Below are 15,359 nucleotides of genomic sequence, written 5' to 3'. Positions count from 1 at the left end.
TATGTAAATGTCTAATCCAGTGTTAGGAAGGAGGAATATTCCACGGAATGATCTAGTCAGTATAGCATGAGAGGCTGTGGTGGTGGGTTGATGTAGTTGGTGTAGATTGCCCAAATCTTATATACAATTCCACTAAAGTAGAATTAGCACTCAGTCTTCTTGCATGGTCCTTTCGGTACTATGGCTTTCTTTTTCATCAGGACAGATTCTAAAGCTTGGTCATAATTTTCACTGGGTGTTTGCTCTAAACAGATTTGTAGGTGTGCGTCAGAAACGGTTCATGATTTGAGGTTCCAAAAGAGTCAGAGGGCTTCAAGTACAGTTTTCCCATGTTTGAAATTCAAGCCCACAAGATGTTACAATTTCAGCATATTTACTTTCATTTATTTAACCAGAGTCAGGGCCACAACCCAGGTTTGGTATAATAATAAAATTATTATCTTGGGGAAACTAGGAAATATTTATTCCATCCTGGATAATATAAAAACCTGAGACTTTGGAGTTATGGTCGAGGAAGATACATGTACTTCAGTCGTGCTGCAGCTTTTAATTGTCAAGGTCACAAGTACTGGCATGAAGTCGTTTTTAATTAAGATACCCTATTGTAAAGTCAAAACTACAGTTGAAATACATGGCAATCTAAGCCCTCAAGGTGTGCAAGAAATAATAAGGATTTTTCTCATATAGTCTTCATTGTAGAGAAAGGCTGACAAACCAGCTGTAAAATAAAAACATGGATTTAAAAAATTGTCAATGATAAACATTTCTTAAAAAGAAATGTGCATTTATAGATGGTTTCAGTGATGAAAATCACGCAGAATAATTAAGGGCCTGAAGGTAGACCATGTTGACCTACATAGCTCATCATTCCATAAGAAAAGAGTTATTTCCCAGCTTCTGGCTCAACACAGGTTGGCAAATGCCATAATGAATGTTGATGTTACTGTGCTATCAATGTCTTCTTTATGACGCTTTTCATTTTGCCTTTTTACGTGACCTTACTAGTAGAAACACTGTTTTGTGTGACTTGGCCTGTAAAGAAGCCCTCTCCACAGATGCATGAGCACATTGTCATACTAGTGCAGAAATGGCCAGCCTCTAGCATGGGACAACCTGCAGCCACCAGAAGAGTTCACCTGCCTCACTAGGTACTATCTGGTACCCTCTTTTCCAATGGCTACCAGGTCAGGGTCATACGTGTCAGAGCATACATGGTGTGTGGAGAAGGAGAGCTAGTAGCTATTAATCACATGATGAATTTGTGTCCGGTTGTGTGATTGGCAAGGCATGGTAGTACCTTCAGTAGACTCATGGCCTGTCAGAAAGGATTGACCACCCCATGTGCTACAACATGAGATGGATCTGTGATTGATAAATTGTGAAAGGATTGAAACATGACTCACTGGAGAGCCAGATGTCAAATGCAAAGTAAGAAGGAAAAACCCTATGGAAATTAATATTCTTTTTCTTTAGTCTCAGTATAACCACGGGGCCCTTGAAACAATATTACATGAGAAAATTATTTTAAAAATATCTTAACTTTCAAATTGATGGATTCCTCTTCATAGCTGTATATATGCTGACAGAGAACTTTCACAAATGCTCCATTTTGGCTTGGGGTGGCTTGGAAATTTTTGTGAAAATACTTTTGATGAAACAAAGATGTGTAGGCAGTACATTTAAGCTCTTTTTGTCAAAACAACATAGATACAAAAACTACCTATGCATAATATTGAACAGATGAATTTCTGGTCCTCAAGAAAGAGTCTTGTTATCAGGACTAGGGTTGGGGTTTTTTTTAAATCTTGTCCTTGTTTTGATGTGACTTCATATGTGATTGTAAGTCATTTCAGTCAGTCTGACTGTACTTTATCCGTATGGAATCTATTTTGCAATTCTCACACACAAAATCCCTGGTAAGTGCAGATAACGTAATTATCATACAAAAAGGATGGCTGTGAATATCTGTTTCTGACACAGAGAGTTTTTTCTGAATACAAAAATTTCAATTTGGTAAAGTAACAGAAGTAGTGCTTAGAATGACAGGAATTATTTTCCTCTTTCAACTATTCAACATGTATGTCAAACTTTAGTTCATTATTTTTTCAGAGAGGAGCGCTTAAGATTCTTTAGCATAATTAGATTTTGTCACAGAACCACAGGGAAAGCCAGATGTGGAGCTCTTAATAGCTGGAAAGGAATGAATTAGAGTTATGCTGGGGAGAGTATCTTGTGTGATAAAAAACTTTTTATAGTGCTGTTAAACTTTAGCATGGAGACATGAAGCATTTTAAAATCCAAACACATCAGTTTGTTAAAGGCTGAGTTAAGTCCCACCGTTATCACCCTGTAGCCTTGTATATCTCACCCCTGTAGGCACCTTGTATATGTTTGCCATTTTCAGGTTGTCTTCTGTTTTATTTGTGTTTATCTCAGATTTTCTTAATTTACTTTCATGAAAGCAGTGTATTGCCTAATTTTAGGAAAGATTTTATAAGTTTCGGTGGTGTAGAGGTGAGTGAAATTCCTTTCAGAGATTGTGAATCTGTCATAAGAACCTCAACTTTTCCTCACAAGGAAATGGCCTAGAACTGCTGATACTGTGTTTAATAGAAACTCATTACCATTTGTATTTAGGCCTAACATGGTAAATCTGAAAATCAAAAAAAATACCTTTGCAACAGTTTACTATGTAAAATCATTCTCATATCCTGCATTGCTATACAATGGTAGCACCCTATCAGATACGTCCCTTGGCTGTGAAAAGGTGGGGAGAAGTGGGAACTGCAGACTCTTTGTGACCAGGAGCAAGCTAGTTTGTTGGAAAACTGTTCCCCGTGCTAAGCAGCACCACCTTCCTCCCCTTCATATGTATGTTTTGTCCAGTTTTCGTCTGGTCTTGCACTTAGTTTGGAAGCACCACAAAGCAGAGACAGTCTTTGTACAAGAAAGCTGCATTCACAAAGTTAGAGATTGAACAAGTGAGTAGCAGTTGAACTAACAAAGCCTGAATTCCCATAGTTTGTGTCCTCTGATTCCTTCCATGTTTCTACAGCAAAAACTGCAGCTTCCTCTCCGCACCTTCCATGTGGACAAAAAATGTGTTATAGGTGTTTTGTGTAACTATTGCATGGGATTTGGAGTTTTAGGAGTACAAATTGGTCAGCAGGGTGGTGGCAAAAAACATTGTTTAGGTTGAGATTTGGCCTTTACCTCGATGGGAGCACTGATTTAGATCCCTTTTTTTTCTACCAGCCCTTGACTTTCATGAAGCTTACTGGACTGCTCTTCAATTTCCTAAGTTAGTGAGTAGGTTCAAAAGTTACTAGGATGGGCAGAGATAATGAAATGGAATCAAGGGCACCAATTGCTTAGGAATCAGTTCAGGTTAACACATGTATTCACCTAGAGACAAAAGCAACAACAAAATAACAAAGAATGCTTTATTAAAATATTAAAAAAAAAAAACTGTAACACTGCAGTAACACTGAAGACCTATAGAATGTGATAACAAGAAGAAATACATATGTGCACAAAGTATTTGGAGTCTTAAGTGAAGTACTTTGAACTAAGGAAATTCAAAAGTTTCGGTTCCTCTTTTCCATGTAAATGCCAGCCATATTATGTTTCAGCCTTTAATAATGTGCTTATGCACTGTTTACACACACACACAGACAGATTTGTTTCCTTCTGTGCACAGAACTGAGACTGTTCATTTAATAAGCCATTGTTGGATATTTTTCCTCTTCATTGTGCATTGTGTAATAGTGGTGTAATTTGCTACATACTGTTTAAGCCTCACTCTCAAGGGAGTTATTAGTTTCTTTTTGACCTTTGCCATGACCCCATAACTAAATTTCTGAGCACTTCAAAAATAGTAATGAGTTTATTTTTACATTATTCTCCTGAAATGCAGCTTTTGTCTTCCCATTTCACAGCTGAAGATGAGGTACATATTCAAAGTATCTGCTAGAAGGTTAGCGTAGTGAACAAATTTCATGGCGGTCAGTTTAAAATGCTTGGAACTAGATATTTACAAATTATCAAAATTTTGTAGCGTGTGTGCAAGCAAATTGCAGCAGTGACTGGTCAGCATTCAAGAAAAACTAACTCCGGGATATGAAGTCTCAGAGAAGAATAATAAATTAGTACTTTCTACTTCATGGTCAATTCCAAAGGATCTAGTATTTTCCTCCTGAGCTAATCCTAGGAATTATCAGACATAACCTGGTAGAGCACACTGTGTAAAACCTCCGTGGGAGAAGACTGAGGTCCAGTGGATTCACTGGGGGTGTCATTTGAGGTGCAAATTGCCAGTATTTGAGCGTGATAGGGTGCAAGTTCACCCTTATACACTTCAGTCCTTTAGGAATTGGTTGTCAAGTCAGACCACCCTCCAAAACATAGAAGTGCTCTCCTGAGGGCAGATATTTGTTACAGCCTGTAGATTGGATCCGTACTGTTCTTTGATGTCTTAGACTGAGCGCCAAGGTGCTATCATGATTATCTAGCATAAAAATTCACAGCAAGCCAAGAAAGGTTTTTCTCATGTAATCTTTATTGTAGCGAAGGGCTGGTGAATCATTTGTAGAGACTGGGGATACAGAGACTGAGTTAGAGCAGTTAGGCTTGCTAATCACAGAAAGGAACCCTCGTTTGATGTTTCCATGAGAGAGTCTGCCATTAACTGCAGTTGAACTTGACTGAGTGTGAAATTAAAAAGGAGACTCAGATTTCAAGACATTCCCTCAGGTGCTCTCAAGTATGCTAACTGGCACTGTGGGAGACCTCCTAAAACAACTAAGGATACTTAAAAAGAAAAAGGCCACGACGATATGAAAAGAAAACCTTCGTATTATCACTGAACCCACAAAGTTGGTCAAGATCAGTCACACTTCATTAGCTGTTAAATGTCAGGCTTGCATGAAATGAACCTTTTTGCCAGGGTCTGATTCCAGCTGTGCTTGGTGAGCATCTACAGTCCCAGGAACTGGAAGAGTTTAAAACTGGGCAGAAAAGTCTGTGAAAATGAATGTAAGAGAAATTGTCAGGGGACTACATATTAAGGCATTGCCTAGCTTATAGAATGCATTTAAAACTTAAACTTGCCAGAGATAAAAGTTTTGAGAGGTTAGGCTGGCTTCTGGTGACAACTGGAATCTGAGACAGGAATTGTGGAGACCTGGTTGCTGGCTTGTGTTATGGCACTGGAGACACTTCAATCTTCTTTGTTTGTTTCTCTACATGTAAAATGAGGGAGGCAGCAGATAGATCCCACAGCTACCTACTGGTATGGAATTTGAAACTCTGAAAGGTATTACCATTCCTAAATATTAAAATTACTTATTTTGTACCATGTTTATTATCCTTGAGGTTGGAGTGTAAGAAGAGCTGTATCCTTTGTCTCTGTGATTGTCATATCATGCAATGATGAAGTCTCCTTGGAACATTCTATTTGTAATGCTTAGTTCTGTAGGAATGAAAGAAAACACTATAAATTCAGTATTATGACATATTCTAGGATTAAGGGGAAGGCTTTGGCCAAGAATATGCACATATATCAGTTTATTCTACTTCACTCCATGTGAAAGATCTTTAAAAGCTTTTCCTGATTTTGAAAGAGAATGTCCCTTGAGATATTTCTTGGATATTTATCACAGTGTTCTTTGCAAACAACAATGGTCAGAAAGGCTTTTAATATTTTATGCTTTTTACCATTTGGGAGTATAGAATTCCTCTTAAAGGTAATGTTTTAATATACATTCACAGAGTTCACTTCCAAGTAAAAGCAGTATTACTAATTTCACTGTTGATATGTGAATATCAGAGAGTTATATTGGTGGTTCTTGTGGTGTGAATATATATTTTCAGATCTAGCTGCTCATTTTAACAGGATACTCTTTCTGATGGAAACCTTTTGTGTCTTTGCCTGTAGCTGCTGTTGACCTCCATATAATTGTCATCGTTTTTTCAAGATGTAAAAGGAAAGCAAAAAGATGGTAGTCTCTGAAGGCTTGTGCTATAAAAAAGTCTATCGTATTTCATCTAATAACCTCACTTGTAGAATGGCCTCTGAACATTCACATGCTCTTTGTCATTCTTTCATCATATGACAAAATAAACTTGGAAAATTTTTGTATTATAAACACAACTTTAAAATACTTATTAGAAAAATATCCCCATGTTCCTTTAAAGAAGGAGCAAGCTGGAATCCTCTGGAATGATATCTGCTAAGGCAGGCCATGGTATGCACACTGAAAAATGTTATCTGGTGTTATTACAAGTAAATGTACATGCTGTAATACACTGTAATGTATTTTCAAAACCATGAAGCCTGGGCTGGTGATCTCTAGGAAACAGACTTGTCTGTTAGCTAACTAATTATCAGATAAATGCCCAGAGCAAGCACCTGCCATCTCCTTCATAAAACTGTGCTGTGCACGGGGAAATAAATACTGACAGATCCCCATTCTGAATTTGTCCACATCGTGCTGCTAGGTTCAGTCTTCATTTCAAGTCATTACTTGTGTGACTGTGATTTTTGAATCAAAAACATTTTTTCTGCTTAAATATCTCTCAGTTCTTCTGTGGTTGCAAGTGCTAACTGGAATGCTGGCTTGCATGTCACTTGTTTCAGGAACAGTGATTGACACCCCACACACCTGAGGGAGGGAGAAAAAAAGGCAGATCACACTGACTATTTCTCAGAATGTTACTTCTGACTTTGAATGACAGGTTACTTTGACAATGCATTATTTATATAATGGGAGGATACCAAGTTGCTAAGTTTAATAGCAGCACAAAATACAAATATGTTAAAAAAGAGTCAACTCCTGTTTGGAAGCATTTGTAGGTAAATATAAAGAAACAAGCTAAAACAAGTGACTGTAATGGAAAGCAACACAAGACTGTATTTTAAACATCTTGGAGGTGTTTTGGGCTTGTGTTTTCTTGATTGTTTGTTTCTCGTCTTTTTGTTTCTTTGGTTAGTTGATCTCTTTGGTTGTTTCCCTCCTCAAAGTGTACATCAAAGAAGAAGTCATTAAATAATCTCAAGTTACTCAGCCTTCTGTCTAGCTTTTAACTGCACTATAAATTTTGAGGGCTCCTTGAGAGAATAATCCTTAAAGACTATTTGAGGCAGGGAAAAGAAGTAGGTAGGCAAGAGCCTACCCTAAGGTAAGAACAATGAAGAGAGCAGAGAGAATTCTGCCAAGACAAATACCAGTGGAGACTTAAGCTCAGGCGCAGTAGCTTACAGAGAGAGAACGGATTTATTTTATACTCTTACATGGGAATATTAAAGTTTGAATCTAATGTTAATGTAGGATGAGGCAGTTCCAGCGGTGGGTCTGTGTGACATGGACAGAGAGTCATGATAGGGCATGTCATTCCACATTTATGTTCCTATTGGCATCTCTGCTTTTGTTTATTAGGAGAGGCCATGTTTTCAGATGTTGCAGGACAGAAATGGGGAGAAGTAGAAGGAAAACAGGACAGACAGGAGACCATTGTAATAGTAATCAAGGTGAGAGGTAGTTGAATAATGGGAAATGTGTTTTTCTACTCTGACCAAAGGAATCAGACAAATCATGCAAGTGCTACTAAGAAAGAAAGAAAATTTTGCTGACTTGCTCTGTAGGTCAAGGGTAGACCCTAGTTAAAGATAATCTCCCTAAGGAGTGACAAACCTAGAAGAAACTGTCAGATTTGATGCAGCTGAGCCTAAGATCTGTCAATCTCTATATCCTCCCATTATTAAATGTGTTTTATGTTTGTATTTGACCATGGTCCAGCTGCTAGGATTATTGCTGACCTGACTCGACTGGGTCATTTGTAGTGATCTTGCTATAAATTAGGAATTGGTAACTGGAACGAGTTCAGCCTGGGGTCACAGAGATGGTCAGGGCCTGGAGCACTTGGCTTGTGAGGAGAGGTTGAGGGACCAGGCTTGTTCAGGAGACCCTAACAGAATCACCCCCACTGTCTATGGGAAGGTTATTGAGAAGATCAAGCCAAGTGCTTCACAGTGGTAGATGTGGGAGGACGAGAGACAGTGGGCATAAGTTGAAACAAGGGATTCAGACTAAATATGAAGAAAAACATTTTCCCCATGAAGATGTTCAAGCAGCAGAACGAAGGCCCATAGAGGCTGTTCAGTCTCCATCATTAGAGGTTTTCAAAGCCTGACTAATTAAATCCTTGTGCAAACTAGGCCATAGCTGACCCTTGGAGCAGGAGTATGGACCAGCTGTAGTCTGAATTATCCTATGACAGACAGTAAGATAGTCATAGTGGCTACAGATATTTACAATTTACTTTCATTAAATTATTTTCTTGCTATAACTTAAGTAGTAATGATTTGGGGTTAAGACTCTGACCATTTACTGAGAAATTAATAATAAATCTATATTTACTTTCAGCTCAGTTCTTTCCCCTCACTTATATATTAAAGCATGCAGTCATACATCACACTCATATACAAACACATATGTGTATATGCACCCAAAAAGAAGAAACAGTATGAAATACCTTTGCAAAAGTGCCTGACTGCTCTCTTCAAGGTGTCCCATTTCTTAAAGTGAGTAAGTAAACTCCGTGCATATTTGGAATCAGTGCATTCCTAGGAATGGTGTACAGCTGATAACATCTGACACAAGCATACTTGTAGATAGCATTTTTTCTTAACAACATAGCACTGTGCGTTCACTGGAATACATGGTGGCAGGGATGCTTCTTATGGGAATTAGCATGTTAATTCCATCATTTAAAAATATTTTGTGTGCCATTTATTTTCTACTCTAAGATCAGCATTCCACATGTGCTGAAGGCTGGTAGAATTTTGTGAGTAATAAATCAAAGGAGCTCTCTTAATACCTACAGAACTAAATGTGTCTTCCGGAATTATTTGATAAAATTTAATTTACATGTTTTTTGGATATGTAATCTATGTGACCTTCAGTAACTGTTTGTTTTTTAAATCTGAAAAATGCCTCCAAAGTGTAATAGCCCAGAGTTTCAAATGGCACAGTAGGATATGTAATGCATATTTTAACATGTTTTCTTTTAATTTGTCACACAGACTTGTGGATGATTATATAAAAGTCCGTATTTTTAAACCCAGTAGTACAAGTGTGTAAGATTTACTTGGCTGGGCTAAAAAATTCAGCAGTCTAATTTATCTTGAGATATGCTCAGTCAAGTAGTTTTTCACAGCAGTTAGCTAACACTTCAAGCTCTAACAGTGCCCCTGAGCCATAAAAGAAATTTGCATGTAAGAAATGTTTTGAATCTATTAAAACCTCAGCTCAGAGCTAAAGAGTTGCTCTCATGTCTTTGTTGACTAACATGAAGTGAGATCTTATGAAAAGCTAGGCTGTGATCGACAGATGCCAAAGCTTAGGTTTTGATGTGATTATGTATTTCTTTCATGCACGGCAGTTTAAGTCTGGGACTGGAGCTTCAGAAAGACAGCAATCAATAGGTCTGTGCGAGAGTACACAACATATATTACTCCTGGCAGTCGTCAAGGCAGAATTATTCAAAAAATAATCTGAAATGCATTTGATCATACACTAGATGGTTTAATAATTTATATTATACCTTATTAGCAAAGTCTTGTGTTTACTTTGTGGCTGCCAAAACAAGATGAAAGGCTGCCTCCATGGAAATACAAGATGCTTTGCTCAAAGTGTCTGTCTCTGCATTTCAGTTCAATAATTTCCCTTCCTCCCCTCATTTTTATTAATGCTATATGGGTTTAAATCTTAAAGTACCGTGCCATCATTGTGGTCCTTTTTAGTGAGAGCAATGCTCCTTGTTAACAACAAGTCTACCAAGGAGTTTATGGCCTATCGAAACTTAAATTAGTATAAACACATATTTCTGGAACTTCTTTACCTTAGGATTTCCTCCAAATATTTTTTAGGTAAAAGAGGCTTTGGATTTAGTTCTAAATTCCACTAAACTGAATAGTTACGCTAATCTTCCTGAGTCTTGCAGCTACAAAAATGTGATTCCTGAGTTCAGCTGAAGAAACTGTTGCACTCTAACTAGTGATCGTATATAGTAAATATCACCAATTACATCAGTTCAGAATATTACAGAAATGCCTGGAAGATTTCCTTGAAAATCTAATGCACTGCAAATATTTTATCCAGACGTGCCAATAAGGGCCTTTCAGAATTAATACTTCTATAAAGTGAGAGCACAGGGAGAGGACCAGTGGTAACTGCTACTTCAACAAATGAGATCTTTACCTTCACCCAGGTTTTTTACACCAAAGGTACATAGAAGACCTCTAATAAACTTGGTTTTCTGTGGAGATCTCTCATCCCCACAAAACACGAAAAATCTTTTCTGCAGTGATCTTGGATTGCTCTTCAAGGCAAAGCATAAAGGAGCATCTCGGAATATAGCACTACAGTATTGCAAACTCTGAAGTTCATATGAAAGCCCAGAGAAGCTCTTGTCACTTGCCTTGCCTGCTCTACAAGGCTTAATTTTAGTCTTCCTTTCTGTAACTTCATCGTCTCCCCTCCTTCTCTGGGCATGCAGTGTATGCTACAATATATACTATATGCCTGAAAACTAGTTCCTCACACAGAGCTTACAGAAGGACTTTTTGCCCAAATAAAAATATATTATAGTGATTTTCACTAGCGCAGCTGGTAACATGATACTTGCATGTTGCTAAGAACTGATTGCTTTCTAGAGAGGCACTTCACGGTTGTCTGGGCTGCAGCGGGGGCCACTCAGCCCTTAGCTCAGGCTTAAGAGAGCGCAAGGACCTGCTCAGCTTAGCAGAGCTCTTCTGCTCCCTCTGAGAGTTTTGTGCCATGTCTTACAGAGCTGCACAACAGGCTCTTAGGAAGAGGCATCTACCTGCAGGTGTCTCTAAGAGATTATCCTCTTTTTAAAAGCTGTTGTACGAATTGCGGGGGGACAAAAGACTGCCATTTTCTAAAGGAGCCTTTCAGTGGCTGGGAACCAGATGTACCCTTCTTTACAAGTGCATCTTCTCTGACAATAACAACAGAAAATTTCAAGGAGGCCAGTGGTATTACTCATACGTCAGTGTTGCAGAATTTTGGAGCAAACTAGAGAATAAATTCTTTAGAAAATATGGATTGGATTAACATGTAAATTACTTTTCTTGAAAGAAAATATTTGGCAGGATCATCTGAAGAGATATGCATTATCAAACAGAAATGCAGTTATGTTTTAAGTAATCAGCTGTGAGGAACATCTTAAAAAAAAAAAGTTCATTTTGCAAATTGTGATCTTTTTGTCCATATAAGAACAGTTCAGTTCATGTGAAAAATTGTAAAGAATTCAGATTAGCAAGGTAATAGGAGTATATCTCTTGGAAGAAAAGCTTTTGGTGCAAATTGTTGACAGTCTCTTATATGATTAGAAATACTGTGAAAATCTGGAAGTTTTGAGCATTTTAGAACACGTGACTGTCAGTACAAACAAGTGCATCAGAGTTCAAAATACAAGATAGAAGTAAAACAAAAGCATAGTGAAACTGTGAGAATTGTACCTCCAACCCAGTTAAGTCACAGTATTAGTAAAAAAATGTAAGAGAAAATCTCATCTACAGAAGGAAAATTTTAAAAATGGGTTTAGTGCATCAGTATGATCATCCAATTTATAGGAAAAAAAAAAGTAAGGGAGAAGATGGTGCTCACAACTTTACAGACTGACTTACTTGGATGGAATACTACTTGGATAAGTGGCCATGGCATTCCTCACCACCAGAACTTTGTAAAACATCTAAAATCACTTTTGCCATTCTGTTGTAGCAGTATGCAGTGCTGCCTAGTGCATATGCATTGCATGTTGCAATAGAGGTTTAAGAAAACAGTTTGGTAACCAAAAAACTGTAGAGGCTATTCATGACCAAAATTATACCATCAAGACTATTTGGTTTTGTGCTGGAAAACAGAAAAACTGTAAAATAGAAATTATGTGCCAGAAAATTCACTACTGAAAACTGCTGCACAGGAACATGAATGAATGCATGAAACTCGAAAATGTTTAACTGTTAGTAAAGGTGACCAAGAAAAGACCTTCAAAACTTTTCACAAGTTGTAACTTGTTTTTGGGATGTTTTGCTGGCTGTACCCACTCTCACAGAGACAGGTATATACGAACTAAGGCTGAGCGTAGAGAAGAAACATTGAGGAGAAAGTTACAAAGACATTTATGAGTAACTGGGCATTTTATCTGTTTTCTAGTCTTGTGCAAGTAAATATTCAGGACTTTACTGATTATTGAGCTGTGTGGAAATATTTAATAAGGAGTTGAGAGCCTGATTGTTGAGACCCTGATTGTAGTCAGAGAAACTTGAAAAGTTGTGAATTGGTGAAAATTAAATATCAGAAGTAATCAATCTTTGGTTTTATTGGTATTTTTACAGCCTTAACGGTTATTATACATCACTTTAGCCTTAGTGTTAATGTAACAATGATACATGTAAAAACAGGTCATGGCCATTGATGGTGCACCTTAGATTGGCAGGGATTTGTGAGACCCACAAGGAAAAGAAAGGCTTTATAAATGTCTAGAAAGAATAATTTGCAAATGAGTTGAGATTCATATATTAAAAATCCTTAATACTGTATCATTTCCAGTTTATTCTGCAGGCAAAGGTTAATCAGCTTTGATTTGGGGGGCTAAAATAGCTATGGCCAGTTACTAAAACTTCATATGCCTTAGAAATTGATTGTAATTAATAACAATATGAAGCAGTTCCTTAGTTTTTGATGAAGCATTTTCTCTACATTAGAGACTGACGTCCTGGAGTGGTGTTGTGACTGCGCCTTACACTGTGGAGAACTACCACCCCAATTTGCTTACCTACTTCTTTTTCCTCTCTTTACCCAGTTGATCGTCTTCTGGGTGCAGTATATGTAAGAAGCCACCCTCGTCTCATAGGTCACTTGTTCAGTAACCCTTTGCCTGTGCGGACTGTGATCTAAGTCATACCTCGGATGTTAGAATAGTACTCACGCCAGGCCGTCATTTGTCCCTTTGATGCTTACTTATCTAACCAGTAGAAATCATTGTTTTCCTTCTACAATTATTATGATGGAGCTGATTCCCAAAATGGAAGGCAGGAGGCAGTTACAGAGTCTGAATTGTGCTGTCACACTGTCATGGGCAGGCACTTTTCTTGGAGCTTTCATGATTTTCCAGTTTGCCCAGAAATGCATTTGGTAAAGCAGGGGGTCAGGCATCTGGTCTGTATTTTCATGTGGCCCTGTTTCAGCTGCTTGGAAATACAAGCACCAGATAGGTGCTTTCTGGTCCCTGACTTGTTTTGTATGAAATGTGAATGGAAAAAAAAAAAATAAAAATGGATTAATCAAAAATCTTTTTTTTTAAACTGGAAAATTTCAAAACAATTAAAAATAGGGCTGAGCTCCTAAGAGATTATTGAAATAGGGGGAGGAAAAAAAGAAATTATGAACAGAAATATTGAATCTTACGATGCAGGATCATTACACCATTGTTCAGTTGCACCTTTACCACTTAGGCCTCTTGCAAATGTTATCGGATTACAGTTTCAATAGATGTTTTTGGTTTTGAGTGTCTACAACACTAATGTGCTGAACTGAACAAGGGTGCGAGAGAGAAGAGTTTCCTATTCTTTCCAGTTGGATTTTCAGCTGAAATAGCAACTCCATGTCTGTAACTTGTGCTGTTGTTAAAAGTTCTGATATTCTGGGGGATCTCGGTGCTTGTGGTTCAGGTTGAGAAGGGTAATGGAAGGCACAGCAGGGAATTCAGATGCAATATGCTGAATGAGAAGGTGAGTGTTTTAGCACAGCTGTCTTCTGAGGGTCAGGGGAAAGGAAAAGCCCTGTGGGAGGATTTTCAAGCACCACTGAGCTACCACACCAGGAGACGATGATTGACTTCAGAAGATCCCTGCTGTGCAAAGGATTGTTGTGCTGTGTTCCCCTTTATCACAGGTTAGACATTTCTTTTGAAGAAGCTAAAAGTGGGAGAGTAGTGACATAGCAGCTGAACAAACAAATAAATATTCATCTAACAACCCTCTTTGGTGACATTGGGGTCTGGAGATCTGTTTCTATTGCTAACAGCTTCATTGACCTGGCAGTTAATTTCATTAGAAAGATTGACTTTTTATGGCATTGGTAAGATTTGTGCATGAAAACCTGATGGTCTGATGATGATACAGTGCAGGTTGAGTTGTTGTTTGTCTTGAAAAGGGATATTAATTTGAACCTCAGTATAAAGAGGAGATTTTATTTTATATTTGGTATGTATAATCAGAAATACATTACACAGTTTCAGTCTTAATATGTGCATTTCTTCACAGGAGTTCAGACATGCCTCACAGAATGGCACAAACTGGAAAGCACACCCTTCTGCCAAGAGCCCAGTGAAAGCAGCGCTCCAGTCATGGATGGCTTTGCAGCTCCCATGGCAACAAGAAGGAGGTGGACTGAAGATACTGTCTGTCAGCCTGGCTCTGCTCGCAGTTCTTGTCGTGTTTTACTATGGAGGAATGAAAACAGAACTGTGAACTGAATGAGGCTTTTATGAAAACAATAAAACTGCTCTTTAGAGTCTTCAAAGGAAACAAACACTTTTACCAACAATTCTTTTTTTACCAAAAAAAAAAAAAGCTAATATAAATTGGGCAATAATTTTGTACTCACCCTATGCCTTTCCTGTCATTCATAGGAGAGAATGTTAATAAGCTCTAAGGACACCTGTCTTCTTGCCAAAATTTTAGATCCTTGGTTGGGAGAACGGTTTGTTGCATCTTTCCTCTTCTTTCTTCTAAAATGATGCAATGTTTGCATTGCTTACTCTTTTCATAACTGCTGCAGCAGGTAAAATTGCATGCAGGAAACTCGTGATGTTTATAAGAAATCTTGCCATTGAGTGATGTTGGTAATATTTTATGGGCAGAATATTTAAAGCTTTTGTTTAATGCAGTGTGATGGTTCATTATGTGTCTTTTTACATTAGAATCAAAAACTGCTGGGCCATTAAAGTTTGTAATTTGTTGCTGTTGCTTTTGCTGTCATGTCTGAAAGAATTTTTGGCCTGCCATCTTGCCTCTCTCAACTTCACAATGAGCTACTAAGCTCTGTTAGTACAACAATAATTACTTTTTACATGGAAAAAGTTTTAAAGGTCTTGGGTTTTTATCAGTGAATGGGAAGATGGTTCTGGTGATAAAGTTCTGTTAAAAGATGGATTTAATACAGTCTCTATAGATATAGTGTAATTCTCAGAGGGCTAAATTTGAATCTCTTAGCTGTACATTGGATCATGCCGTATATAAGACAATATTACTCTGTGAGTGGGGACAT

At 37.8% G+C, this 15,359-nt stretch overlaps 1 protein-coding gene across 4 annotated transcripts in view; it reads left to right on the top strand.

Annotated features, from left to right (window-relative positions):
• CDKAL1 (CDK5 regulatory subunit associated protein 1 like 1) overlaps window positions 1-15,057 on the top strand; it is a 416,136-nt gene extending 401,079 nt beyond the window's left edge. For all 4 annotated transcript variants that reach the window (XM_065055192.1, XM_065055194.1, XM_065055191.1 and 1 more), the window contains one exon: window positions 14,354-15,057. In XM_065055192.1, the coding sequence (XP_064911264.1) occupies window positions 14,354-14,560 (207 nt within the window). In that variant the 3' untranslated portion in view covers window positions 14,561-15,057. The remainder of the gene's footprint in view (window positions 1-14,353) is intronic.
• The last annotated feature ends 302 nt before the right edge of the window (window positions 15,058-15,359 follow it).

The sequence above is a fragment of the Columba livia genome, chromosome 2 (genome assembly GCF_036013475.1).
Source record: "Columba livia isolate bColLiv1 breed racing homer chromosome 2, bColLiv1.pat.W.v2, whole genome shotgun sequence".
Taxonomy (NCBI): domain Eukaryota; kingdom Metazoa; phylum Chordata; class Aves; order Columbiformes; family Columbidae; genus Columba; species Columba livia.
Note: the sequence above shows the minus strand (reverse complement) of the source record. Positions and strands in the feature narration are given on the sequence as shown.